Genomic DNA, 23679 nt, shown 5'->3' on the forward strand with positions numbered 1-23679 from the left:
AGACACTTTCAGATAAAGGAGAGCAGAAAGGTAAGAGTGATTCTATCTTCCCAAGTCATTGTCCCCTCAGTCACCCAGCTCAGGCCCCACAAAAGACACAAGCTTCAGAACCATGTTTTGGGTGCTGGATTCTGGGGATTCAAAGATATATGAGCCCCTGTCCTCAAGGGCTTCCCAAAACAGTGAGAAAGACAGCGACGTAAACAGATAATTACAGTAGAATGTGACAAGTGTTGTTACAGGAGGATGTATAAGGGAAGGAAGGAGAGAAATGAGCCCAACCAGGGAAGTCTAAAACTGATTCACGGACATGACATCTTCTGACGTCTTGAAGCATAAGGAGCAGTTTGCTGGACAGACAGGGAAAGGACTATCAGAGCAGAGAGCAGAGCCTGTGGGAGAGGTGTAGAGGGGGGTGTGTGTGTGTGTGTGTAGACTGGCAGGAGACTAAGCTGAGAGCAGAGACAGGGCCTGGTCTCACCGTGGGGAGCCCTGGGCCCCCAGCTAAGGAGACTGCACTTGATTTTGTAAGTCCAAAGGGAACCAGAGCAAGGTTTAAGCAAATGGATGATCTTATCTGATATTTTAGAAAAATAACATCACGGTCCCAATTAGGAAGGTATCCCAGCACTCTCTCAGCAAGACCTCTACTAGCCAGCTTGGGAGCCAGGCAGACTCCACACTGAGCTTTGGGTGCCTGGTTACCAAACTTAAATCCTTACCCCTTAACCAAATTGTGAGGGGACCAAGGCCATACTAGGGCCTGTCCAAGGACTCCAAGTGTGATTGATAGGTTGAAAAACAGGAAAGAAAGAATGAAACAGTGCCCATCTGTGTCTCTGTGAGAGCATCATATTCCCCATTTTGAGGGGTATCAAGGAGCAGTTAACTTTGGGAGTAAGGAAGAGCTATGTGATGGGAAGTCAGGGCTGGGCCTGAGAGATTTTAGCAAGAAGAGGGTATAACCAAGGTCCTAAAGACAAATTCCATAGTGACCAACATTGACTAAAAGTTTTAGGAATTCACTGGGAACTGTAATGAGGTAAATAATTTATTGGGCATAAGACTTAGCATCATAGAGGAAGAAATAAAGTGTCACTCTGAAAAAGAAGGCATATAGCAGCTGTGCTAAAATGTTATCATTAATTCTGACACAGCAACATCAGCATGGGAATGTGCCAAAGAGAACTCCCTGAATGCCCAAAGAAGTTATTTGAAAATACAATGAGTAGGGAAAGAATTAGATCAATTTATGGATGCTAGAAAAGTACTCTTTTAGTACTCTACAGAAAAAAATTCTCAAGTGCTAAGTGCCAGAAATGTGAAATATATGAATATTTCCCATAAATGTTATTACTCTTGTCATCACCACCATCATGATCACCAGTCCTTTTGCCATCAAATTGTAAGTCAGATTCTCCCCCATTGAAGAACTTCAAGGTCTGATAAAGTTCATGTTATTTCAGTGCCTATCTTACCACCAGGCAATGACCCAGATGTTAGAAAAAGTACAGCCCAATAAGTAATTGTTTTCCTTCCTATACAGACAACACCTATGCAAAGGTGATACTGCTCTTCATTTCCAGGAGGCTGAAGCCATAGACATGTGTATAGTAAGATGTGCCAAAGTGGCTGACTAGTGATTTATTACAACAAATAACTCAATAGGTAATTGCTGAATAAAAGCCCGTTGTGCACAGAGGTGGAGCCCCATGACAGCTCTAGCGGGAAACGCATGACATGCACTAGGTATACAATATCATGTCTAAGTCAACAGTGTGAAATGGCAAACATGGTCCTGATTGGTAAGAAGGGCAGCCTTTTCAGGCCTCTGATCTCCCTATTCATAACACTGGCTTTTTCTCTAATTCTTGTTGTGTTTTATGGCACCTGCTTCCATGCTCTTCCTGCAAATTTTAGGTCCTTGAGAGCAGGGATGGAGTGTTGTACCCATTTAAAAGCCAGCCTAACCATTTCTACCCAGGAGAGCTAAAACACAGAGCTTCTCAAACTTCAATGTGCATTAGAATCATCAGAGGGTTCCTGGCCAACGCTCGGACCTTCTGCATGAAACCTGATAGGATGGAGCCCAAGAATCTGCATTTTAACAAGCCACCTCCCGATTAGATGATTCTGATTCAGGCGGCCAGGCAACCCACTCGGAGAACAATCCACAAGCCCAGGGCGTAAGCCTGGAGCACACGCTTTGGATCAAATAGAGCTAGGTTTTATACCAGTTGTATACTTAGTGAGCTACAGGGCAGACTCATACAAGTTTCTTCATGCCTCGGTTTCCTCAGTTATAATATGGGGATGGATATATACTCATAGAAACAAATGAATACATGCTCATTGCCAGGGGATGGAGATGGGGGAATGGAGAGTAGTTGTCTATAATGGTACTGAGTTTCACTTTTGCAAGATGAACAAGTTCTGGAGATCTGTTGTGCAATAGTGTGAATCTACTTAACACTACAGACTCATACACTTAAAAATGGTTAAGATGGTGAATTTGTGTTATGTGTTTTTACTACAATTGAAAAGAAAAAAAAAATTTGTTAATGGGGATGGGTCATAGTATCTACCTCACAGTGTTTTTACGAGCATTACCTGAAATAAAACATGTCAAGGACCAGGCACAGTCCTGGGGCTAGCAACTGCTCAAGAAATTATAGCTATTATTATTGTTGTAGTCATGGTTGTTAAGGCTTTCAACCATGAATGAGTTACTACTTAGAGGCATTTTAAACCAAATTATATTCTGAATCTTCAAGCTGATGGAAGTTCCTTCTTCTTTTCAAAATGGTACACCAGTTTCTCAGAAACGCACTGAGCTGTGAAACCGAAACTTATCTATGATCACACATTAAGGAATGTTTCAAACCCTCCCCACAAATCCAGGTAGCTTTTGACAAGCTGCATTCTTCCAAATCCTGACCAACAGACTGTTCACATTTCACATGTAGATCCATATGTTAAAAAACCAACCATATTCTAGGTCATTGTGAAAGCAGGAGGATATTCGTATTAGGAAGTCTTGATTCTTAACACTAAAATCCTCAATTTGCAGAGATGAAGGAAACAAAGAACAAAAATGTTAACTTTTGTTTTCCAGCTTAAGCTTAACAAAGGAAGTCAAGCAAAATCTGCCACATAAAAGAAAGAAATGATTTCCCTGTCTTGAAAAACTACATGAAATATTTTGCATCTTTGACGTGCATGTGGAATCCAAAGCGGAGTCAGGGAACATGGCATAGACCCAAAGCCAAGTCATCTTGATTCTCCGTGCATCATTTTGATTTCATGTGCATCTAGGCTAATTTCATCTCTGTTATTATTAGCCTATTATTTAAGCTTTAGCAGGACACACGTGCTGTTTTACAGGGCCAGAATCCACGTGGTGGATGGATAACCAGGAGGCCTTTGGTCTTCATCATATACTCCAATAAGAAAACTAGACTCTCGCCTTGTAAAACAGCACGAGTCCCATGCCCTGATTTCACATGTCATGCGAACCCACAGAATATCCTTAGAACTTCTAACCAAATTCATAAAATTCATCATGGTCACAGAGACAACTAAAATTAGCTCTAGGTTGAATGAAATTAGGCACAGACCAATCTGGGAGTATAAATAGTAAAACGGGCAGATTGGAAAATGACCTAATGGTATAGGATTTTAGGCAACACAGGTGTTCATATGAATCCGATTTCTCATTCTCGGGCTGAGAAGGCTAAGCACTGGTGAGAATTCTAATCCTAATGACTTTTAAATCTCTCTTGATTAAAAAACAAATTTCAAAGTCACTGCTAAGGATTCCCTGCCAATTTTTTTTAACCTCCATTCTGTGTATAACTCTATGTTATTATAAGAGATGAGGGTTTCCAGCGAGCCCAGGAGACCATCCCAGAAGTCCTGAATAATGACAACATTGACTGTTGAGAGGTGGTACTTGTAAAATCCAGAAATGGATGGCAGTATATACAAATGGACCATCACCAAGCATTATAATTGCTCCAACCCACCTTCAGGTCTCAAAAGACCACCTGCTCCCCACTCACACCAGCATCCTTACCAACAGGTAGAAAGAAGGGGAATTAAGAAGAGCTGTAATTGAAAACAGCAAAAAGAAATGATTAAAAGAACATGAATAACCAGACATTAATTTCAGATTCATACTGCTTCTGTCCATTTAATTCTTTTTCTGAGGCACTAAAGAAACTACCTTATCATCATAATGTGGGAGTCTCTAATGAAGGCTTGAGGTTCTGAGACCCAAGTACTAGCCCCAGCTCTATCTTTTCCTAGTCAAGTGACCTTGGAGAATCACTTAACTACTCTGGGCATCAGAGTCCTCATCTAGAACAGCACTGAGATCACATGACACATTCAATGAGTATTTGCAGAAGTTTTTAAAAAGTGAATCTGTAAAATGGGTATAAATCAGGAGATCGCAGGTTCTTTCCAGGCTAACCATTCAACAGACCTATGATTTTTTGTTACAGACTCATGTCCCCTGTCATTGTAATCCTTTTCTGCAAAAGTGTGTACCAACAGAAGAATCTCTTTTTACTCAGTATAATCCTACCTTACATTTTCTCATCACATGATAGTGTTACCCCTCAATTACGTTACAACAAGAAGGAAGCATTCTTCCTTTAACCTGATCATACAATTATTTATTCAAACAATAATCAGTTGCCAGAGCATATTACTGTTTTCACAGTTCTATGCAGTATTTCAAAAAGTATATAAGGAAGTATTTACATTTTCCTTCCACCCTTGTTTTCTGCTTGATTTCAAGAGTTAAATGAGCAGTTTCCAATACCTTGTGCCTGATGTTTTTCCTCTCCATTAAAATGCTGAAGTGGTTTTTTTTTTTTTTTTCCTTTTTAGGAGGAAAAAAGAAATCTTTCCCCTGTAATTTACTTTGGCTTTCTCAAAAGTTGGGTAGGAAAGTCAGTATAATTCAGGTGGAATCTAAAATGTTCTTGTTGTACAAGTGTGTGCAGAAAGGAAGCCTGTAATTTCCGAGCATTCTTTCAGGAAGTTTGTATTCTCTGTCTTCCAGGGAGCCTTTACTTTCCGAGGGAGTGTGATCGACATGCCATTACTGAAGCAGGCCCAGAACATTGTTAGGCTTGCCATCTCCATCAAGGAAAAATGATCTGCTAAATGAAGCTCTCATCAGGTGGGCTGAACATATACAGTGGGTTCCTTAAAGACAAGCCATAATACTCAAGGCAACTTGTTAGTATGCCAAATGGGAGCCTTTCTTCATTTACAGTTCATGTTAATCACATTTTTTTTTTTTTTTTTTGGTTATCTCACTGGCCAGTTATTCCTCTAAAAATGAACTTTCTTCTTTTTGATTCCAATTTTATGATTTTATTGTTCACGAATGTGTTACAAGTACAGACTTATGATTTCGCAGGGAGATAAAATAGTGGAGAGAGATGGGCTGTTCCAGGAGAAGTTTGGTCTTTAATGAAACAGATCTTTCCCAAATACGTATACTCCCTTCACCCTGCTCATGTTAGATGTTTCCCACGTTGTGCATTGTTCACTCGACACCAGAAATAGTTTTAAGAAAGGCCAACCTTTTAAAAAATAATAACTCAATGAAGCGTTGGTGTTTATTTCACTAGTAATCTGATAAAACAACAGAGATGGCATAGAAAAGTTGATTAAGTACCATACTGGTTTATATAGATATCTTCTAAAAATAAATCTTCAAAACTGATTACTTTAACCTCCACCACCCCACCACCCCCAAAAATGAAATATCCCTATCCTTGAACTGCTAGGTGATCACTGTGAAAGCCCTCATCCTGGGTGAATGCTTTGGGTCAACAGTTACCAGCAATTAAAAAATAAATGTGCAGAAGCACAAGACCATCCATTCTCTCCCTTTATTTCCCTGTTTAACTGTTTGCCATTGAGGCCATTTCCCCCCTGTAAATGTATGGCTGGGACAGGGCCCCCTCAGCAATAAACTTGTAGCCTCTAAGAAGACACAATGCCACAGAGCTGGTGCATATGGTCCCCTGTGAGATTTGCATCACATTAGAGATGCTGCTACAGGTCATATGGGTGGTGTGGTTAACGGGCTTAGTAAAGCTGTTTTGAAGAGGTTAACCCAGCTTGTAGTAAGGGTAAATAAACATAACAACCAGCCATTCTTCCCTATTCAGCATGTGCTCTTATATTGAAGGCTAAAGGGTATTGAAGCTGCGAAGGATCAACTTGTGTTTGCCAGAGGACGCCAATGAAATTTGAAACACCAACAATCAGAGATTTTGTTTCTGCTCCTCATTAAATCATGAGCTTTTGTGTGGAGACTCTGGACGACTGTTCTTTAAGAAATTAACAGAATGGGAAGTTCTAAACTCTACACCAACCTTTTCATGACCTACACAGCAGCAAAGCTGCTACCCTTAGACAAACACCGCGGGGAAGGCTGTTCTGTTTATTTAAATTCGTAAATAGAAAACAGTTGTTTTTTATTTTCATTTTTTACCTCCTACGCCCTTTTAGTTTATTTCCTATGTGGCCCCTACCATGTGCCCCACCCAGGGGTCTACTTTCCCCTACCCCTTCCAGTTCCTCCAGGAAGCCCAAGAGGGGAGGAGGGCTGAAGGTTATATACAAGGAAAGGCATCATGGAACCAAAGCAAAGTGGGAGAGGCCCACGTATGGTCATACAACATCCACCTCCAGTGCAGGGCAGTTCCGACAGGCATGCAGAGGAACCTGATCCAGGCTGGGCAGTTCTGGGAAACACATGCTCTGAGACACTAACATTCTCAAACACGGGGCCCGACAAGGCGGCTCTTAACTGAGATGGGATGTGCTGCGCTGGAGCCCTGCCTCCCCAGGGCATCGCACCCCCCAACCCCTCGAGAGCATGGGTCGTAGCTGGAAAGAAAGGTGGGAGCCTGTCTCGTCCTCACTCGGAGGAGCTGGAAGGAGGAAGACAGTGTCTCAGCCAACTTGGGAGATGACTGGCCTCCAGCCAAACTGGGCTTCAGGGCTGCGGACAGTGACAGTGGGCAGCAGTTACAGGAGAAGCCATCCCTGCAACCCACGGCGCAGCTGTGCCCGCCTAGGGTGGTAGTCGGTGTGCACAGGGTAGACCAGGACCATAGGTGCCCACGCAGCTGGACCCCACTGCTCAGCACACAAACACAGGAGGACCGCTCAGAAGGCAGAGGGAAGCCTCCTCTCATTTTGACACCCTCAGGGTGTTGGAAGCATAGGCAGGACCTGTCTTAAACAAAAGACGATAATAAAAGCCTTTCTTCATACTTCCCTACAGGCAGCCTCCACTTCAACTCCACTGTCCTGCCCATCCTCATGTGTTGGTCCAGATAACCCCACCTCAGGCTTTGACAGGAAGAAAGGGCGACGCTCTAGTCTCCACCCCTGTTACACAGGCAACCCCCAAACCCTATAGATGGACCTCCTCGAGCCTGGGGCTCACTGAGAGCCAAACCCTCCAATCTAAGGGACCCCAGATGCCAGGGTGAAGGCATGCAGACCTCGGGAAGAGCAATCCTCTCAGCAAGGTCTCCAGGGGGCCCTGAGGGCCTGGACCTGACTAGGTGTTCCCCACCCCCATCACCAACGGGCCCACAGGTTCCTAGATTTCCAACCATGTTGGACTGGTCACCACGCCCTTTATCTCAAACCACACTTTGTTCCAACAAAAGCACCTTGTTGTTTAAGTCTCCCTGAGTGTCAGATTTATCATCTTCCTCATAACCCCAGGGTCCCAATTATGATAGGATCATGACACTGGGACACACTAGAGCCAAAAATCTGGACCAAGGTCCCACTCTCTGAGCACAGACCCTACAAGAGGGACCCAGAAGAGGGTTTAGTCAGAGTCAGAGATCCATCATGCTTCATTCCTTGAGGAACAAAGGCAAGGAGATGTTGGGAGACAAGAGGTATCCCCACTGTTTTCCCACCCACATCTCTCTGGTGCCTCGGGTGGGTGAAGGTAATACAGGGAGGGTGGGAGGGAGGGCTGGGTGAGCTCACCCCACTCGCTATGTGACAGTGCCCAACCTGGGGAATTCCTCCCAGCTAGGAATGGACTGACTGCAAGAAGAGAACCTTGCAGTAATCTGATTAATTAAAAACCGTACCTGTTTATATTTTGTGTAGCTCATCACAAGCTGCTTCACCATATTACCCCCCTGTTATTAATTCTTGGGGGCTAAATTATGGGTAACACTATTAAAACATTATCAGAACTGATGAGAAACAATTACTTAGAAAATGAGCCAGGACAAGATTGAGTTGAGAACATCAGTGGTGATCACTGCAGATTAGTTTAATAAATCATCAGGTGTAAGGCAAGACTGACTGTATGTATGCAAAGCCCCGTCACGGGAAAATGAAATTGAGATTTTTTTGGCATAATTTTTTCATTAATCTCAATAGGACCCGAGTGGTGTAGATTGTTTTATTCCCTAATACCTTGCCTGAGGGGGGGTTCCCAGTAATGTCTTCATTGTTTTACTGAGGTCTTAATGACAATCTGTGACAACCTCATTTTAATGTATAGAGGATTATATCAGTACCATCATGTTTTATTGAAATGGCGAGAGGAACTCCAGCAGAGTCCGGAGTCAGGCACTGTCCCTGAGCGCAAGTTGGGAAGTTCCCCAGCATCTGGGTGCGGTTCCCTTCAGATTTACAAGTATTGAACCGCTAACTGCCCTGACATCCTCTCCTCCAGGGACTGACTGGGAAAAGTGTCTTCAACAACGAAGACTTGCCGCCTCCAATTTGAATTTGAAAGTAACTCATTGCCTGGCATATTTTGCTGCGTAAATGGAATAGACCGTGTAGGGTTTTTTTTTTTCTTTTTTTTTCTCTTCTAAAATATTATGATGAACATTCCAGCCCCTAATAGTTCTTCGGCAGTTCGGGAAACTGACCTTCAGTAGGGACGATGAATTTTCTAATGATGTCTTAAGAGGAGAAGAGTTAATACGTGCTTTTTCATTTGAAGGGCATTCTGCTTCTATGGTTTCTGGTTAGCTTGGAAAGCTAAATGACTTCCGTTCTGATTTTGATTTTTACCTCTAGTATAATACTTGGGAGGCAGTTGATGGTACAAAACAGGTTCTGAGATTAACAGCAGGATCTTGTGCATATTGATGCTGCGGAGGGTCACCGAACCGGTTTGTAACCGCAAAGCTTGTGCCCCAGGCTGGGGGACACTGTCCTCCCAGCCCTGAGACCCTCCCCCCCACCCCGGCAGGTTTTCACATTGCAACTTAGGGGGAAAGTAATCAGCCGACCTCAACACTTAAATGTTAAAACCTTGGTCTTTCTTTCCGCGCTTTATTTTAAATCGGGGTGGGATAGGGGGTTAAGAGAGCAAACAAATGGAGAATAAATTACTTTCAAATACCTTAGTACCAGAAAGCTTGCGCGGTGGGACCGGGCAGCTTTTTAGTGTTCTGTGACGGGTGGTGGTGGTGAGTTTGTTTAAATTCCAGCGATTATTTGGCAACGTATTTCCTTATGGATCTATAAGAATTGCCAACGACGAAAAGAAAGTGATTTGTAGGAAGGAACCGAAATCATCTTTAGCGCCTTTAGATGGTTTGCTGCCGATCGAGCCCAGTTTCAGCTAAACGGGCTGAAGCCTACAGATTTTTTTTACTTTTTAAAATGTTTTACAAAATCTTTTGGGATTCGTTTGTCGCTCACGCCTGCCCTTTTTTAATTTCTGTGTTCTTCGGCTGTAAGCGACCCGCTCGGTTTTACTGTTTGCTTCTTGCGACGGGGAGGGCCGGCGATCTCGGGGACCGCGCGCCCCGTCGGAAGGACGTGCGCCCGCCGGGCCGGGACACGCCGAGTCCGCCGGTGTCGGGGACGCCCCGACGCGGAGACCGGCGGAGCCCGGCCAGTGCGCCCCGTGGCCCCGGTCGTGCGCGGCGGCCGCTCCCGGAGCTGCGACCGGGCGGGCGAGCGGGCGGGGCCGGGGCGCGCAGTGGGCCTGGGCCGGGGCCGGGGCGCGCAGTGGGCCGGGACCGCGGGCCGCCCGGAGCCTGCGAGCTTGTCGCGCAGCCCCGCTGTAATGGTGGCAGATCAAAGGCTGCCCCGTGTCCCCGCGGAGCCCGGGACAATCCCGCGCCTTTGTGCGCTGTTGCTAGGAGCCCGAGAAACTAAGAGAAAGTGTCAGGAGCATGTTAATCAGACTCGTTACAGTGTAACAATAACGTCTCTCTCGGGTCTCCCAGGCCCCGCGCACCCCGCGCACAGGCCCGACACCTGCGCGGGGCCCTCGCGCCCGCCCTGGGGACCGGCCGGCCCCTGTGTCTTCCTCCGAAGTCGGCGCCGCGGCCAGGCGCCGGGACGAGGCCCTGGGGGACCTGCCAGCTCCAGGCGCATCTCGCGGGTCCTGGTTTCCCTGACCGGAGCCCGGCGCCCTTAGCCTGTCCTGCTCGGAGCCGATCCCTGGCCGGGGGACCAGCGGAGGATCTGGGTCCCCTTGCTTTTCAGTCATTGAGTGGAATTGCCCTCGTTATTCAAGCACGGTTTTAGAATCAAGAGAAAAAGGAACATTCCATTTCAGATAGCTTTTTGGTGGAGTTTCTTCAAAAGATTCTAACTTTGCCTATTTTCCTATCAAATCCACAGAGGATATTTTAAGTGATAATCCCGAGTTTACAGAAGACAAACCCAAACTTTGCTAAAAGTAAAGATTTCTCGGAACTTTTTAGAGAATCACTTCATTCATTCGTTTATTCATTCAACAAACATCTGTTGAGCCTGACTGGATGCCAGACAGCTAGTCGGAAAGCCGTAGGACTGGTTCCGGATGCACTTTTCTTTTAAAATTAAAATGCCCTTGTGTGAAGTGAAAGGAGGAGCAAAGGCGTAAAATAATGTCAAATGTCAAAACAAAAAGAAGTGCCATTGGCTACTACAGGGACAGTAACAGGAGAGGAGCGAATTAAGAATTTAAAGCGTTTGAAAAACTCGCCATATGCTTTGAAAACCAGCCACTTTTTTCAACTATTTTATCTCCTCCCCAATTCTTTTGGTCCCTATGAGTTCCTTCAGGCTGCAGTCCTGAAACCAGAGTCCTGCCTGAGGTCTGAGGAACGAAGTCAGCCCTTCTGCATGTTTGTAAACAGCCTGTCAGATTTGCTAAAGGATCAAACACACTGGGTCCTGGCCCCATTCTGCCCTCAGCCAGACACAGGGAATTGGAAAGCTGTGCTCAGTCTTAGGGCAGAATTTGGCCAATTCGAGGTAGTTTTCTCCAGCGTGAGCTCTCATTCAGGAATCAGGATGGGCATTCCGGAAGGGCAGAGGGGCCACACTTCTTGGTGGAATATAACTGCCAAAGCTGAGTCAAAGACAAAGCTTCCTGTCACCAGGAAGAATAGAAAGCAACCCACTCTCAAATCACCTGTGCCTACCTAGTGACCGAGGGGGAATCCTGCAACAATGTCATACTTCTCAGTCAGTCAAAATCAGTTTCTCTCTCACACTGTGTGCAGCATGTAGACGTATAGAAAACTGGAGATGGTCCCAGAGATTAGTCTAAGCCCTAGAAGGAACTTTCCAGATTCCCTTCATTACATAAATAAGAGAGTTGATATACTGAAAACTCCATCTTATGAAAACAAAGGAGACCAAACACTGACTATATCGTGATGTTAAAATACCTAGCTAAAGGGGAGAAATTCAGGGAAAAGAAACTGTTTTGCGGGGGCGGTCAGGGGGAGGGAGGATTGTTTGTTTTTTGTCTACATAATGCCACATAGCTGGTTTTGCTGGGTTTTGTTTTGTTTTTAAACAATGAATCAAATTACCTTAGTTATTCAGACACAGTAAAGGAATCAAGAGAGAAACGAGCATTCCATTTCAGATAGCTTTGTGGTGGAGAGTTCCTTCAGAAGGCTATCCACTCTAGGCATCTGGCTTAATTTTTTTTTTTTTTTTAATGGGCTCTTGAGTTCCATGGAAGGAAGAACATAAAACCAACATGAACTTCTGGCTTAGAATCTCTGGGAAAACTGTGTTAATAACCCAAACTCCCAGACGAGAAGAAGAGCACATCTGTTTCCTCCATGGGATTTCCAGGGACTGGAATTCATGCAGCAGCTTCCAGGGGAGCTCTGTGATACCTTTCCCAGTGTGGTGTGAGGGAGCTCCGGCCACCAGGAGCCTCACTGGCATTTCCACACCAGCCCAGCGACACGTCGCCTCCCCCACGGGGCCCTGGCCACTGGGCAGGTGGACGGTGCCTGGCTGCAGGGCCTGACACTCCTGTGCAAAGGCCCTACACAAGCTGTAATCCCTCCCTCTCCATCATACCCAATAAACTCCTAACCATTTTTCAAGACACAACCTGAAGACCACTTCTGTGAAGTCTTCCCAACTACCCAGAGACAGCTTGCTGGCCCTCTCCCAGTCCTTCCATTGCATTGGATCAGATTTCTATTGTAGTACTGTGTGTGTGTGTGTGTGTGTGTGTCCCACAGCAGTGTGGAGGCCCTGAACAGTGGACATTGCCATGTACCCCAGATCCCTCTCCTGCTCACCTCTCACTCCCCACCCCATCCCACCCCACCCACCCACCCCCCCGCAAGAACTCGCTAAAGGTGTGTTCAGTACAATTAGGCCCTGAGACATCTGTTCCTCCATCAGACGTCTTGCCTCCCGGATTTGTGCAAATATTGGCCCTTTTAGTGCACTTGCTCAAGGTCACACAGCTGGCAAAACCAAGACTTCAACTAAAGTCTGGAAATGAAACCACTAAACCACACAGTTGCACACCCGAGAACTCCCCAGATTTATAGCTTCACATTAAGTTCCCGATGAAGGAAGCTTTAGATTAGTTTTTTGAAGCAACAAGAAAATAGCTGAAGCCTCTTTTTCAACAGCTGCCTGCCTCAGAGACACTGCCTGACCCTGGCACGGGTATGTGAACTCATCACAATTCAAACAGCCAATCATCCAGTGTAACCAGGAAGCTGGGCAACCAGGCAAGTCCCTCCTTGAGGTAGGCCTTCATGCCCCCCCTCTCTGCCCCTCCCAGACTACACAAACAGTCCCTCGCACATTTTGCAGGATGGCGCGCTGCGGGGGGAGTGGCTGAGTGGCCATGGAGAATGTCGTAGGTGGCATAAGGAAAGGCGTTCCAGTGGAGGGATAAAGGAGCAGGACACAGGCTCAAGGACAGAGCCGGGTTCACTCCCCACGCCTCCTCTTGTACCCTCCCTACTCCTGCGGCCCTCCCCTCATGGCCCCCATCATTCTGTGCATCACCTCTCATTCCATATAGTCCCTCCTCCGGCTACTGTCCTGCTTCCATTTCCCATTTCCTTTTTCTTACAATTTTACCTTCCTTCCTCTCATCGCAATTCCCAAAGCAAAAAAAAAAAAAAAAGAACAAATGTAGGAAAGAAAACAAAAGTGGGTAAAAATGTACATTTTTAATGATTTCTAATGTTTTTTCCGTGTTTTGGAAGTAAATCTAGTGTCTTAAGCTGTGAGCTGCTGGCAGGATGCTGTGTAGTCCTTCATTTACTGTGAACTTGGCACAGGAAGTTTACTGGCCCATTTTACTGCAGAGCGCCTGAGTGCAGAGGACAGCTAATGCTGTACTTTGGGAATCAACGGAGAAATGTCAGTGAGGCTGCTAATTATTCAGTAAATTAAATATTGCTGCCACAGCTGCTATTTCTAATGTCCTACATTTGATCATGCTGTCTTAATGCAGAGCCAACATTCAGATTCTATTTAAGCGATAAAGAAGATGAGGACCTGGCAAACTGGTTATTGGTTCTTTATGTTTTAGAAGTCATTTGAGTGTGCAGCCTGAAACTCACGTGGGAACCCAGAATGGTGCTTACACATGACAAAGTTTATGGATATAAAATTTCATTTCTATCCTTTTCTTAACTTTATTTCGGGGGAGGACGTTACCAGAAAGGTAACAATAAATGATTATTTATAAAAACAGGTATTTTCAAATTATGATAAACATTCCATTTAAGATTACTGAGGATGTGACCCCCCCCCAAATCATTTATTTCAACTTTGCTTCATAAAGACCTTTTTAAAAAACAATCAGTCTTTGTATCACCTAAGGAATTTTAAACTGTGACATATATTTATGAGAATATTTAAGGTGACTATTTTCAAAATAAGTAGCAAATGAATGGGTCGTGAATTTGCGTGCACTGCCTCTGAAAATGAGCACATTTGAAAACAGTTTGTTCAAAAGGCGCCATTGGCCTTTTCCCTTCCTTCTCAAAGAGCATATGTGTTGCATTAGTACTCAGAAAAGAGCGTGTTTTCATAGCCTCCAGTGCTGCGTTTATAAAAATCATGATGATTTTAGGACTGCACCTTCATTTTTTGAATTTTCAAAACTTGTCCCTTTTTGCTCTTTTATTTTCTTTCAACAAAACAAAGACTGGAGAACCCCTTTAAGAAATTTTATACATTCCCACAGAGTCCCAGTTTGTTGACCTTCAGGCCACAGAGTAAAACCTTTCTTTTAAGTCAAGCATTCCCCATTGGGAAGCACTCCAGCTTTTTCTTTTTATGAGGAATTTTAACTGCTGGACTTAATTTAATTATTGTATTTTGTACATACTCCCAGGAGCCCCAGGGCATGAGCTTTACTTTTTTCAAAACTTTCAAATGAATATCTTTAGAAATGCACATTTCTGATGGTAACCTTACTTCTTCCACTTGTATTTCTAATCTAAATACCAAACTTGGATCATTCTGTTTCCTGACTTATTCCTGGAGAGGCTTCAACCTCACATCTCTTTGCCACAGATACTGTTCTTGAGTAGACTTTGAGTCCAGAATGTGGGAGCCCGGGTTTCATAACAAGAAAATAAAAACCATCTCCAGTTGAACTACATTTTAAAACTTGATGGTTCTGGGGACATAGTCTTCAATAAGAAGGGTTCCTAGGTTGAAATCAGTAGCATGCTGGTCCCATGGCTGCAGCCTGCCACCATCTGTCCCTATAGTTTCTATGAGATATTCCCACAACATCAGCTGCGCCTCCCGGATCCCAGCAGAGACTCATGTGCGAACACACACACACACACACACACACACACAGGGAGTTGTCATCCCAAGCTAATGGCAAAGATTCAATATCTTTATTTCTCACCTCTCTTTATCCATAAACATTTTCATTCAAGCCTTCTGATTTCCACCTGGAAATCAAAAACTTCGACCACATCTTGACTCTCAAAGGTGAAAAATAATTTTGGGGGTATTGACTTAAAACTCATATAGGAATATTGAAATGTGGAACAAACATAAACTTTCCAAATTCATAAGCTCTGCCCAAAATATTTCATGAGGGTTGGGCCACTTATGAAGTAAGTTTCATTGTAGGACTTCTGAGACCTCTGAATTTAGGAAGATGTTTTTAACTAGAATTATCTGCTAGTTGAATCTGATTTTCTTATTTATTTTGATTTAAAATTATAGATACCACAGCATTTTGGTACCAAAGAAGGACTTCTGAGATCATCTAGGCCAATGATCTAGACCCTGGCTGCATATTAGAAGTACCTGGCGAACATTTAGTAAATACTCTAGTCTCACCCACCATTTTGCAGATTAAAAAGAGAAACAACCAAACAAAACTCTGAAAGATGCAACATGGCTTTTACATTAGAACTGTCTAAGGTACAACACTGTAACATGATTTGGGAACTCCTGGCCATGCTAAACTTTAAAGCAAACTTAATTAAGTTTCCATAATTATGTTTTGGGCCACATGAATTGTAAGATAGTTGACTGATTCTTCCCACATGATACACTTTCTAATTTTATACACATTCACATCCCTGACTGATCATAGAATAGGTTGGAATAATCACGGCCTTGAAACGTCTCACATTTAATTTTTAAAATAAGGTATACTTGTGTAGATGGCTGCCCTTCCTGAAAATTCATTTAAGTTTGCCCTCTGCAGTGGCAGTGTCATGCTTCTTGACTAATATTCTGCAATTTATTTTTCTTACATATATTTAAAATATATAGGCAAAAAGCAGTATTTCTCCTAGTGTCATCTGATGATCACAAAACATATGAACCATAGAGCTTTACATTGTACCATTTTTATAAAAACAGAAGCAAAGAAACATCAAATAACAACTCATCCGAGTGAGAACCACAGCCCCATGAAGGCAGAAGTGAGCTTAGCTATCACTTCTGATGGCCTCAGGAGAGCAAAGGGGGGCCGCGCTGAGAGCAAGGGCTCCTTCTGGTAAGAAGCCTCAGCTGGGGGCTCCGCGGGCCTTTGAGACAGCTTGGTAATCGCTTACCCTCACCCCCTCCCCCCAAAACAGCACCTCCCTCACCTTTCCCACTCCTCCTCAGCTGCCTCCTTCTCCCCCTTCCCCATCCGGGATGGCGGATGGCGGGATGGTGTGCTTGCAGATCACGAAGGGAAAAGGAGAGCTCCAGTCACTTTGACTGGAGGGCCAAGGACCTCCCGGGAGAGATCCAGGAAGCTTTGATCTCAATTATTTGCCTTGGGCTGAAAGACCTCTGTTTGGCCGATCCTCTAGGATCCTAATAAGGCCAGGACCTGGGATCACAGATGCAAACCTTTTTTCTTTTTCTTTTTTTTAACGAAAGGAATGCTGAGATGCAATGATTAAAGCTGTAGAGTTACTAGGAGATGGTACGTTAGTATAGGTCATACCTGCATAAGAATACGTTCATTAATTCACTCCTCCAGCAGATACTAATTGAGCTTCTGTTGTGTGCCTGCGGTGAGTGACGTCACTGTGGTAGTGATGGGCTGTGAGGGTAACCTGAGGGTGGCCCTAAGGCCCCTGTGTCCAGTAGCTCCGTCAGAAGGGAAAGCAGGTGGGTGGCTAAAGCCTTTCTTATTCTGGTTCTCCCGCCCCACCCCCGCCCTGCATCCTGTTCTAATTACTCTTTCTTATCCTTTACAACAGACATGAAAATTAACCAAGATCATAGCTCCAGGCCTGAGACCAAAAAAAAAAAACCGAATAAAGTATCTTAGAGGTAGTTTCCCATAAAAAGAAAAAGTTTATAAAAAGATTAAAAAATTTTAATGGCAAGAACTGCTGAAAAGTTTGCCCCTGCTTAGTTATTTCACTTTCTGCTCCTTTACTCTTTTCTGTACATTCCCAATTGGCTACAGTGAACCCATATCACTGTGATAGCCAAGAAATAAGATGCACGATAAAATAAATAAATGTAACGATGGGATTTTGGATTATCCGTATTTTCTAAAATGGACACTTATAATCAGAAAAATGTGTGTTACCATTTAATTTTGTTGTTGTTTTAAGTAAGGATGACTAGAAGTGAGGAAAATAAGTCTAGGCAAAAATCAGAATTTGGATGAGAGCGAAAGTTCATTATTACAAGAGTAGTCAGAAATTGGACCAGAGAAAATTTAAAGCAATAAGCTTTTTGACTATCAAACTAAATCATTTTTTGAGTGATAACCTCCAAGGCCCAGCACTCACAAGGCTGATGGCAGTGAGGCTAGGTAGTCCTCCTGGAAAATATTTGGCAATGAGTGTCCACAGACTTATTGTCACTTGTGCCTTTTACATCTGGATCTGGGAAATTCTGTGATCCTAAATACAGAAAAAGCCTCATTCACAAACACAACTCACAGTTGCGTCGTTTAAATTACAGAGGCATGGAAACCATGATGGAATATTAGGCAGCCACTTAAAGCTTGTGTTTCTGAAGAAAATAAGAAAAAGCTTTGTTCAAAAACAGATACCGGACTTCCCTGGTGGCGCAGTGGTTAAGGATCCGCCTGCCAATGCAGGGGACACGGGTTCAATCCCTGGTCTGGGAAGAACCCACCTGCCACGGAGCAACTAAGCCCGTGCGCCACAACTACTGAGCCTGCACTCTAGAGACCGCAAGCCACAACTGCTGAGCCCATGTGCCACAACTACTGAAGCCCACGCACCTAGAGCCCTTGCTCTGAAGCAAGAGAAGCCACCACAATGAGAAGCCTGTGCACCCCAACGAAGAGTAGCCCCCGCTCGCCACAACTAGAGAAAGCCCGCGCGCAGCAACAAAGACCCAATGCAGCCAAACAAGAAATAAGTAAAAAAAAAATTAATTTTTTAAAAATCAAAGAGAAAAAAAATTCAGAAAAAATCCCCCAGATACCAAGCTGTACATGTAGAGTCTAGAGCTGGACTGTCTGGCCTTTACTGCTTACTTTTGAGTAATCTTGGGCAAGGAACTAGCCTTTCTGTGCCTCAGTTTTATTATCTGTGAAATGGAGGTAATAGTGGCACCTATCTCATAGAATTGTTATGAGACTTAATTGAGTTAACACATATAAAGTTGAGTACCTGACACATCAGGGCCCTCAACAAATGTTAGCTGCTATTACTATTATAATGTGATTACAACCATGTTAAAAAGAAATCACAGGGCTTCCCTGGTGGCTCGGTGGTTGAGAGTCCGCCTGCTGATGCAGGGGACGCGGGTTCGTGCCCCGGTCTGGGAAGATCCCACATGCCGCGGCTGGGCCTGTGAGCCATGGCCGCTGAGCCTGCCCGTCTGGAGCCTGTGCACGGGAGAGGCTACAGCAGTAAGAGGCCCGCGTACCGCAAAAAAAAAAAAAAAAAGAAATCACAACAGAAGAAAATACACCAAAATGTTAGCAATTACTGTGTTTGGATGTCGAGACTACTGGTGATTTTCATTTTGTCTTCTTTGTACAGTTTTGTGTTTCCAAATTTTTCATTAAATATATATCAAAAATTAAAAAACTAATTTAGAGCTAATTATAAACAAAATCTATGTTTGAAACACTGCTTTTGATCGTTCTTCAGTTAAACCTAATAGGCCCTGAGTAGAGAGGCCCCGGCAGGAAGTTTTCATATGATCTGAAACCTCCTGCTGCCAGGACTCAGGCACCGGCTTCCAAGGACTCCTTCTGGCTTGGGCACCATGGTCACTTCTTGTCACAGGAAGGACAAGCTTGGCTGTGTCGGGTCGTGGGCTGCGCCCAGGATTGGCATGAAAGTAATCTGATTTCCAGTCCCCCCTCTGCCACTTACTACCTGTGTGTTCTGGGGAAAAGCCTGCTCCTTCTCCATAAGGAGAGATCTTGATGCAGTTAGCAGCCTCAGAGAATTAGAAAAGTGGTTGAGGGAATTTTTGAGATACTGCCTCGGTTGGAGGGAAGAGAGATCCTGAACTCTGTGATTCTCCACTCCAGCTGTCCAGCCTCGGAATTCCCTCTCCCAGAGTGGAGGGCCCATCTGCTCTGTTTACACACCTGGACCTGGTGCGAAGGGCGGTTAGGGTGGCTCCCTGACCATTTGTGGAATCACCCCTGCTTCCAAGCAGCATGCTACAGGCAAGCCTTCAAAGAAGTACCAGAAGCCAAGTGCACTCTCTGTCATCACTTAATAGTGCTTGAAGCTTTTCATATAACAAAAGGGGATGAAACAGCCCTACCTCACGTTGTGGGAACCCAGTAATTCTTCCACTGGCTCTACGCCAAAAGGGTTTTCTCTTACCTTTAAATATTAGATCTGACTAATGTGGGCCACCAATGCTCCTGGTAAATAAAATAGGAATAAAATAACTGTTTGCAGCTCGACTTCATCACACACTATGGAAAGGAGGGAATTGATAAGTTACGATGACAAATAATCTAGTATTATTTTTGGCAAAAATAGACAAATGTGTCCAATTTAAAGAATGTCAGCATCATTTTTCTCTATCCTTGTGAGGTTGGAATCAAACCACAGAGACAGAAATTTTATCTACTTTCTTCATTCCTAGCACTGAGCATGGTACTTGTTCTTAATAAATTTTTGTTGAATGAATCAGTTAATGAATTGATGAACAAATGAGACAGGGTCTCTTCTCTATTGTGTTAGATAGTGGGGATATAGAAATAAATACCTCAGAGTCCCACTCCTAGAAGCTCACTCTAGTAGTGGAGCCAGACACACAAATAGAAAATGACTCAAATACAACGTGATTGATTCCTAAAATCATACCACTAATGTTTCATATAGTCATGTTTCAGTGTAGTCATGTTTCAGCTCCTCCTATGTGTCAGGTACTTATACACAGTAAAATGTAATCCCTTCCTTCAAAGTTCACAGTCTAATCTGGAAAACAAACATGAAGCACAAGGCACAATACCACCAGGAAAGCAAAACAGAAATAGGAACTTGATAGAGAGGCAGCACGGTATGATTTAATCATGTGGACTCTGGCATCAGACTGCTTGAGTTCACAAAGCTGTGTGACTTTGGACAGGTTGCTTAGCCTCTCTGGCCTTTAACTGTCCCATTTGTAAAATGAGGTTAATACTGGGACCTATCGTATAGGGTTGTTGTGAGGAGTAAATGAGTTAATATCTGTAAAACTCAGGATAGTGCCAAGCTTGTACTAAATACCAAATACAAATAAATCTTTCCTATGTTCTCTGAATTTTAAACTCTCATTAAGAACTCTGTTTGGCTTTCTCTTTGTGCATGCCTGATGATTCTCCCCAGAAAGGACTTGTGACCAAACAACTCCAAAACTGTGGACTCGGGTTAATCAGGGAAGGAAAGGTAAGATTCCTGTCTGTTTGTGGAAAATAATAACCATTTAGCCAAAAGAAAAAAATTCTCAAAGCCAAGAGACACCTAGATGAGGACTGCAAATTCATTCTAAATAACCACTACTCCCTTATCCCTGGTCCAGGGCAGACATGGCTAATCAACCTCAGAATCCTTTCCAACTGAGTCTAGAATCAGGCTCAGAATTGTTTCCAAACAGGGCCCCAGGCAGTGCCAGTCTCTGTGTCTCCATGTCTCTGGCCTAAACCTTACCTTAGGGTCAGCTTCAGGGTCATTTTTCTCACTGGACACACTGGGCAGCTTTCCTGTCACCCTGCTGCCAGAGGCACGGTTGTGACAGCCCTTCTCCCAGGGCTGAAGGCCAGCTCCCACCGTGGCCTGCCAGCCCTCACTCCTGAGAGATCACCAGTCGAGCTGGTTCTACTCTGCCCTCCTTTGTGGGTCCGTGACCACTGGCTAACTCTGTGACCTCAGCTAAGCAAGTAACTTAATCCCTCTCTGAGCCACCGATTCCTTCTTGGTATATAGAACCTCCCTCAAGATTCTCGTGAGGATTGAATGTGATCGTGTATGTGAGCGGCCCCAGCTGGAGTGGGCTCTCGGTGAAGGGTAGGTGCCGTCTTCCCACCAGCCAGGCACAGCACCTTTGTGACTTCACCCCCAGGGTCCTGCATAACATGAAACAGGGTTGGGGTGCTCCTGAATAACGCACCGGGGCCCCCACTCAACACAACTGCCAATGAACTCAAGGTCATATGGGCTCAGACAGCCGGGAATAGGTGAAGGCCAGCGGGGTAGGAGGGGTGAGGAATGGGGAGTGAGGGGTGCCTGAGGTGTGCACAGGGACTCTGTCACAGACCTTCTTAGGAAACGATGGGAGGGGGCACTGGAGGGTTTATATTACTCCCATAAGCCGAGAGGGGGCCTTGCACACAGCCCAGGGTGAGACCACAGGGACAGTCCCTCCTGTCTGCCTTCTCCACCTCCTAACTCAGGGCTAAGACCCCCTATTTCTGGAGCCGCTCTCATTACCTCCTCCCAGCTGGACCTCGGTATGGACGACTCACTTATGAGTTCCTGTCTCCTCTTCAACTGAGAGGGTTGTTCCCTGAGAAGCCTTGGCTGTCTCCCTCTGCCTTGTCTTACCGAGTATGTGTGTGATATCCCTCGCCATCACCCAGAGGAACAGGTCCTGCTCCCATCCCACCCCCGACCCCGAAAAAGCAGCTTGCACCCTTTGGACCCAACCCATGTTCAAGTCCAGCAAGTGAGTCCAGGGCTGGCGTCTCTTGGTCATTCACGGGACAGCCTGTGACCCTCCTCTCCTCCCTGTACCCACCGCTCTTCCTGGGCCCAGCCTGAGAGGCAACTCCTCCAGGGCCCTTCTCTTAAAGGCTCTGTCAACATTTTCAATTCAGGCTTCTCCTTCGAGAGTTTACAAGTCAACTGGCAAACAGAGTGAGCCCAGGTGGAAAGGTGCCTTACAAGGGAGCACATCCAGGCAGAGAGCCCAATGCAGCCACTCGGCACTGAAATCTTGGCTAATTTAATATCTACAGTAAACATGGATTTGTGTGGAATGCAGCCGCTTCTTTTAATTGCTCCAAATAAATATCCTGGGTAATTTTAAGAGAGAGTCTGCAGCAGCAGCGCGAGCCTTATATTACCAGGAAGTGCTTCGGGGTATTGTGTGCTGAGAAAGGCGTTACATAAATTGAAACTCCTTTTGCTCAGAGCCGAGTCCTGAAAGTTCATGCCGTGAGAAACATTTCTCACCATGCACAAACTGAATTGTATATAAAATTAAATTTTCTGATTAAAATCTTCATTGTCGGACCTCCTGCTGGCTGCCACCATTTTGCCGAAATAAGATACTATTTGCGGTAATGGCAACAGGGGAAACCTGTTGGTTGTAAACTGGCTTCACTCTTACAGTTTAAAAATCTAGAGAGCTTTATTGTGAAAACATTGCATTTTCCATACAGATATTACAGAGCCAGGCTTCACCACTGATTCATCAGCCAGGGTGCAAGCGGGTTTACAAGTCCGACCCTGACAGCCCTAAATCTCCTGCACACCCAGCCCAGCCCTGGGAGGTGGAAGGCGCCAGCAGGAGGATGAGACGGGCATATATAACTGTCTGCTGTTTTCTAATTTAAAAAATATTTTTCTTCACAAGCGCATTATTATTTGAGTGAGGAAAGAATATAGAGGAAAAGATGGGGCCTAGGAAGAGTTCAAATTTAAGACACCACCCTCCCCCAACCCCTGGCCCTGGAAACTGACAGGATTACTGCCTTTTAAGGATTTACCCATCCCACCCCCCCAGCCCCCAGCCCCTCTCTCTCCACTGCCACCTCCAAGCCCCAGTTCTGAGAATCCCTCATAGAGATCAACTACAGCTCTACACAGCATCACCAACAGAGACGTCCAGGCTAATAATTTTGTTTGACAAATACAGAATCTGGAACCAAAAAATGAAGGTGGTTTTTTCCTAAGAAGGTGTGCGCTCGAAATCAGAACCCCGAGGGCTGATTTTCATCTTTCGCTTCCCTAGCTTTCAGTTCATAAGTGAACTCTCTCCAGAAGTCCGCATCGGCCAGGCACACATAAATATTTTTTACTGCCTTCCATCTGTTAGAATAGATTGTCCCTCTCTTTCATTTTGTAAATCATTCTGTTGCTTGGGTAATCCAAAACAGCTTTGACTTAAAAAGGAGGAAAGGGTGGGGTGCGGGAGGATTTAGCAAAACGATTGATCCAATTCGGTGTAGCTCGTATTTTGACAAAATAAAGCCAAAACAAACTGATTTCTTAAGGAATGACCTAGTCTGAATACGATGAGTCTCACCAAATCTTTTTCTAGAAAAGAGCATGCAGGTTACTGGTACAACCAGTGCTAGAGTAGCATAAACTAAGCCACCTTCTCTGAGGAAGCAAATGCAAGGGAAGTGGGTTGAGGTGAATGGGAGCTCTAAGAGCCCAAGTTCAAAGGCACAGCTCACCTGGAAGGCACTGAGGTAAAACGGGTGGGATCTCACACACACCCCAC

General features: G+C 44.7%; 1 protein-coding gene across 4 annotated transcripts in view; it reads left to right on the forward strand.

The window, feature by feature from the left end:
- CLYBL (citramalyl-CoA lyase) overlaps window positions 1-23679 on the forward strand; it is a 269132-nt gene that overhangs the window by 234204 nt on the left and 11249 nt on the right. The window contains exons 8-9 of one of the 4 annotated variants that reach the window (XR_009559759.2): window positions 5072-5191; window positions 20559-20618. Coding sequence is in view for 3 of the 4 variants with exons in the window: in XM_060287910.1 (XP_060143893.1) it covers window positions 5072-5167 (96 nt within the window). In the remaining variant the exon portion in view is untranslated. Of the gene's footprint in view, window positions 1-5071; window positions 5192-6194; window positions 6447-12923; window positions 13043-20558; window positions 20619-23679 lie in introns of those variants that run through there. The other 3 variants (XM_060287910.1, XM_030856820.3, XM_030856818.3) reach the window with 3 other exon arrangements.

This window comes from Globicephala melas, chromosome 18, assembly GCF_963455315.2.
Source record: "Globicephala melas chromosome 18, mGloMel1.2, whole genome shotgun sequence".
In the NCBI taxonomy this organism is placed as follows: domain Eukaryota; kingdom Metazoa; phylum Chordata; class Mammalia; order Artiodactyla; family Delphinidae; genus Globicephala; species Globicephala melas.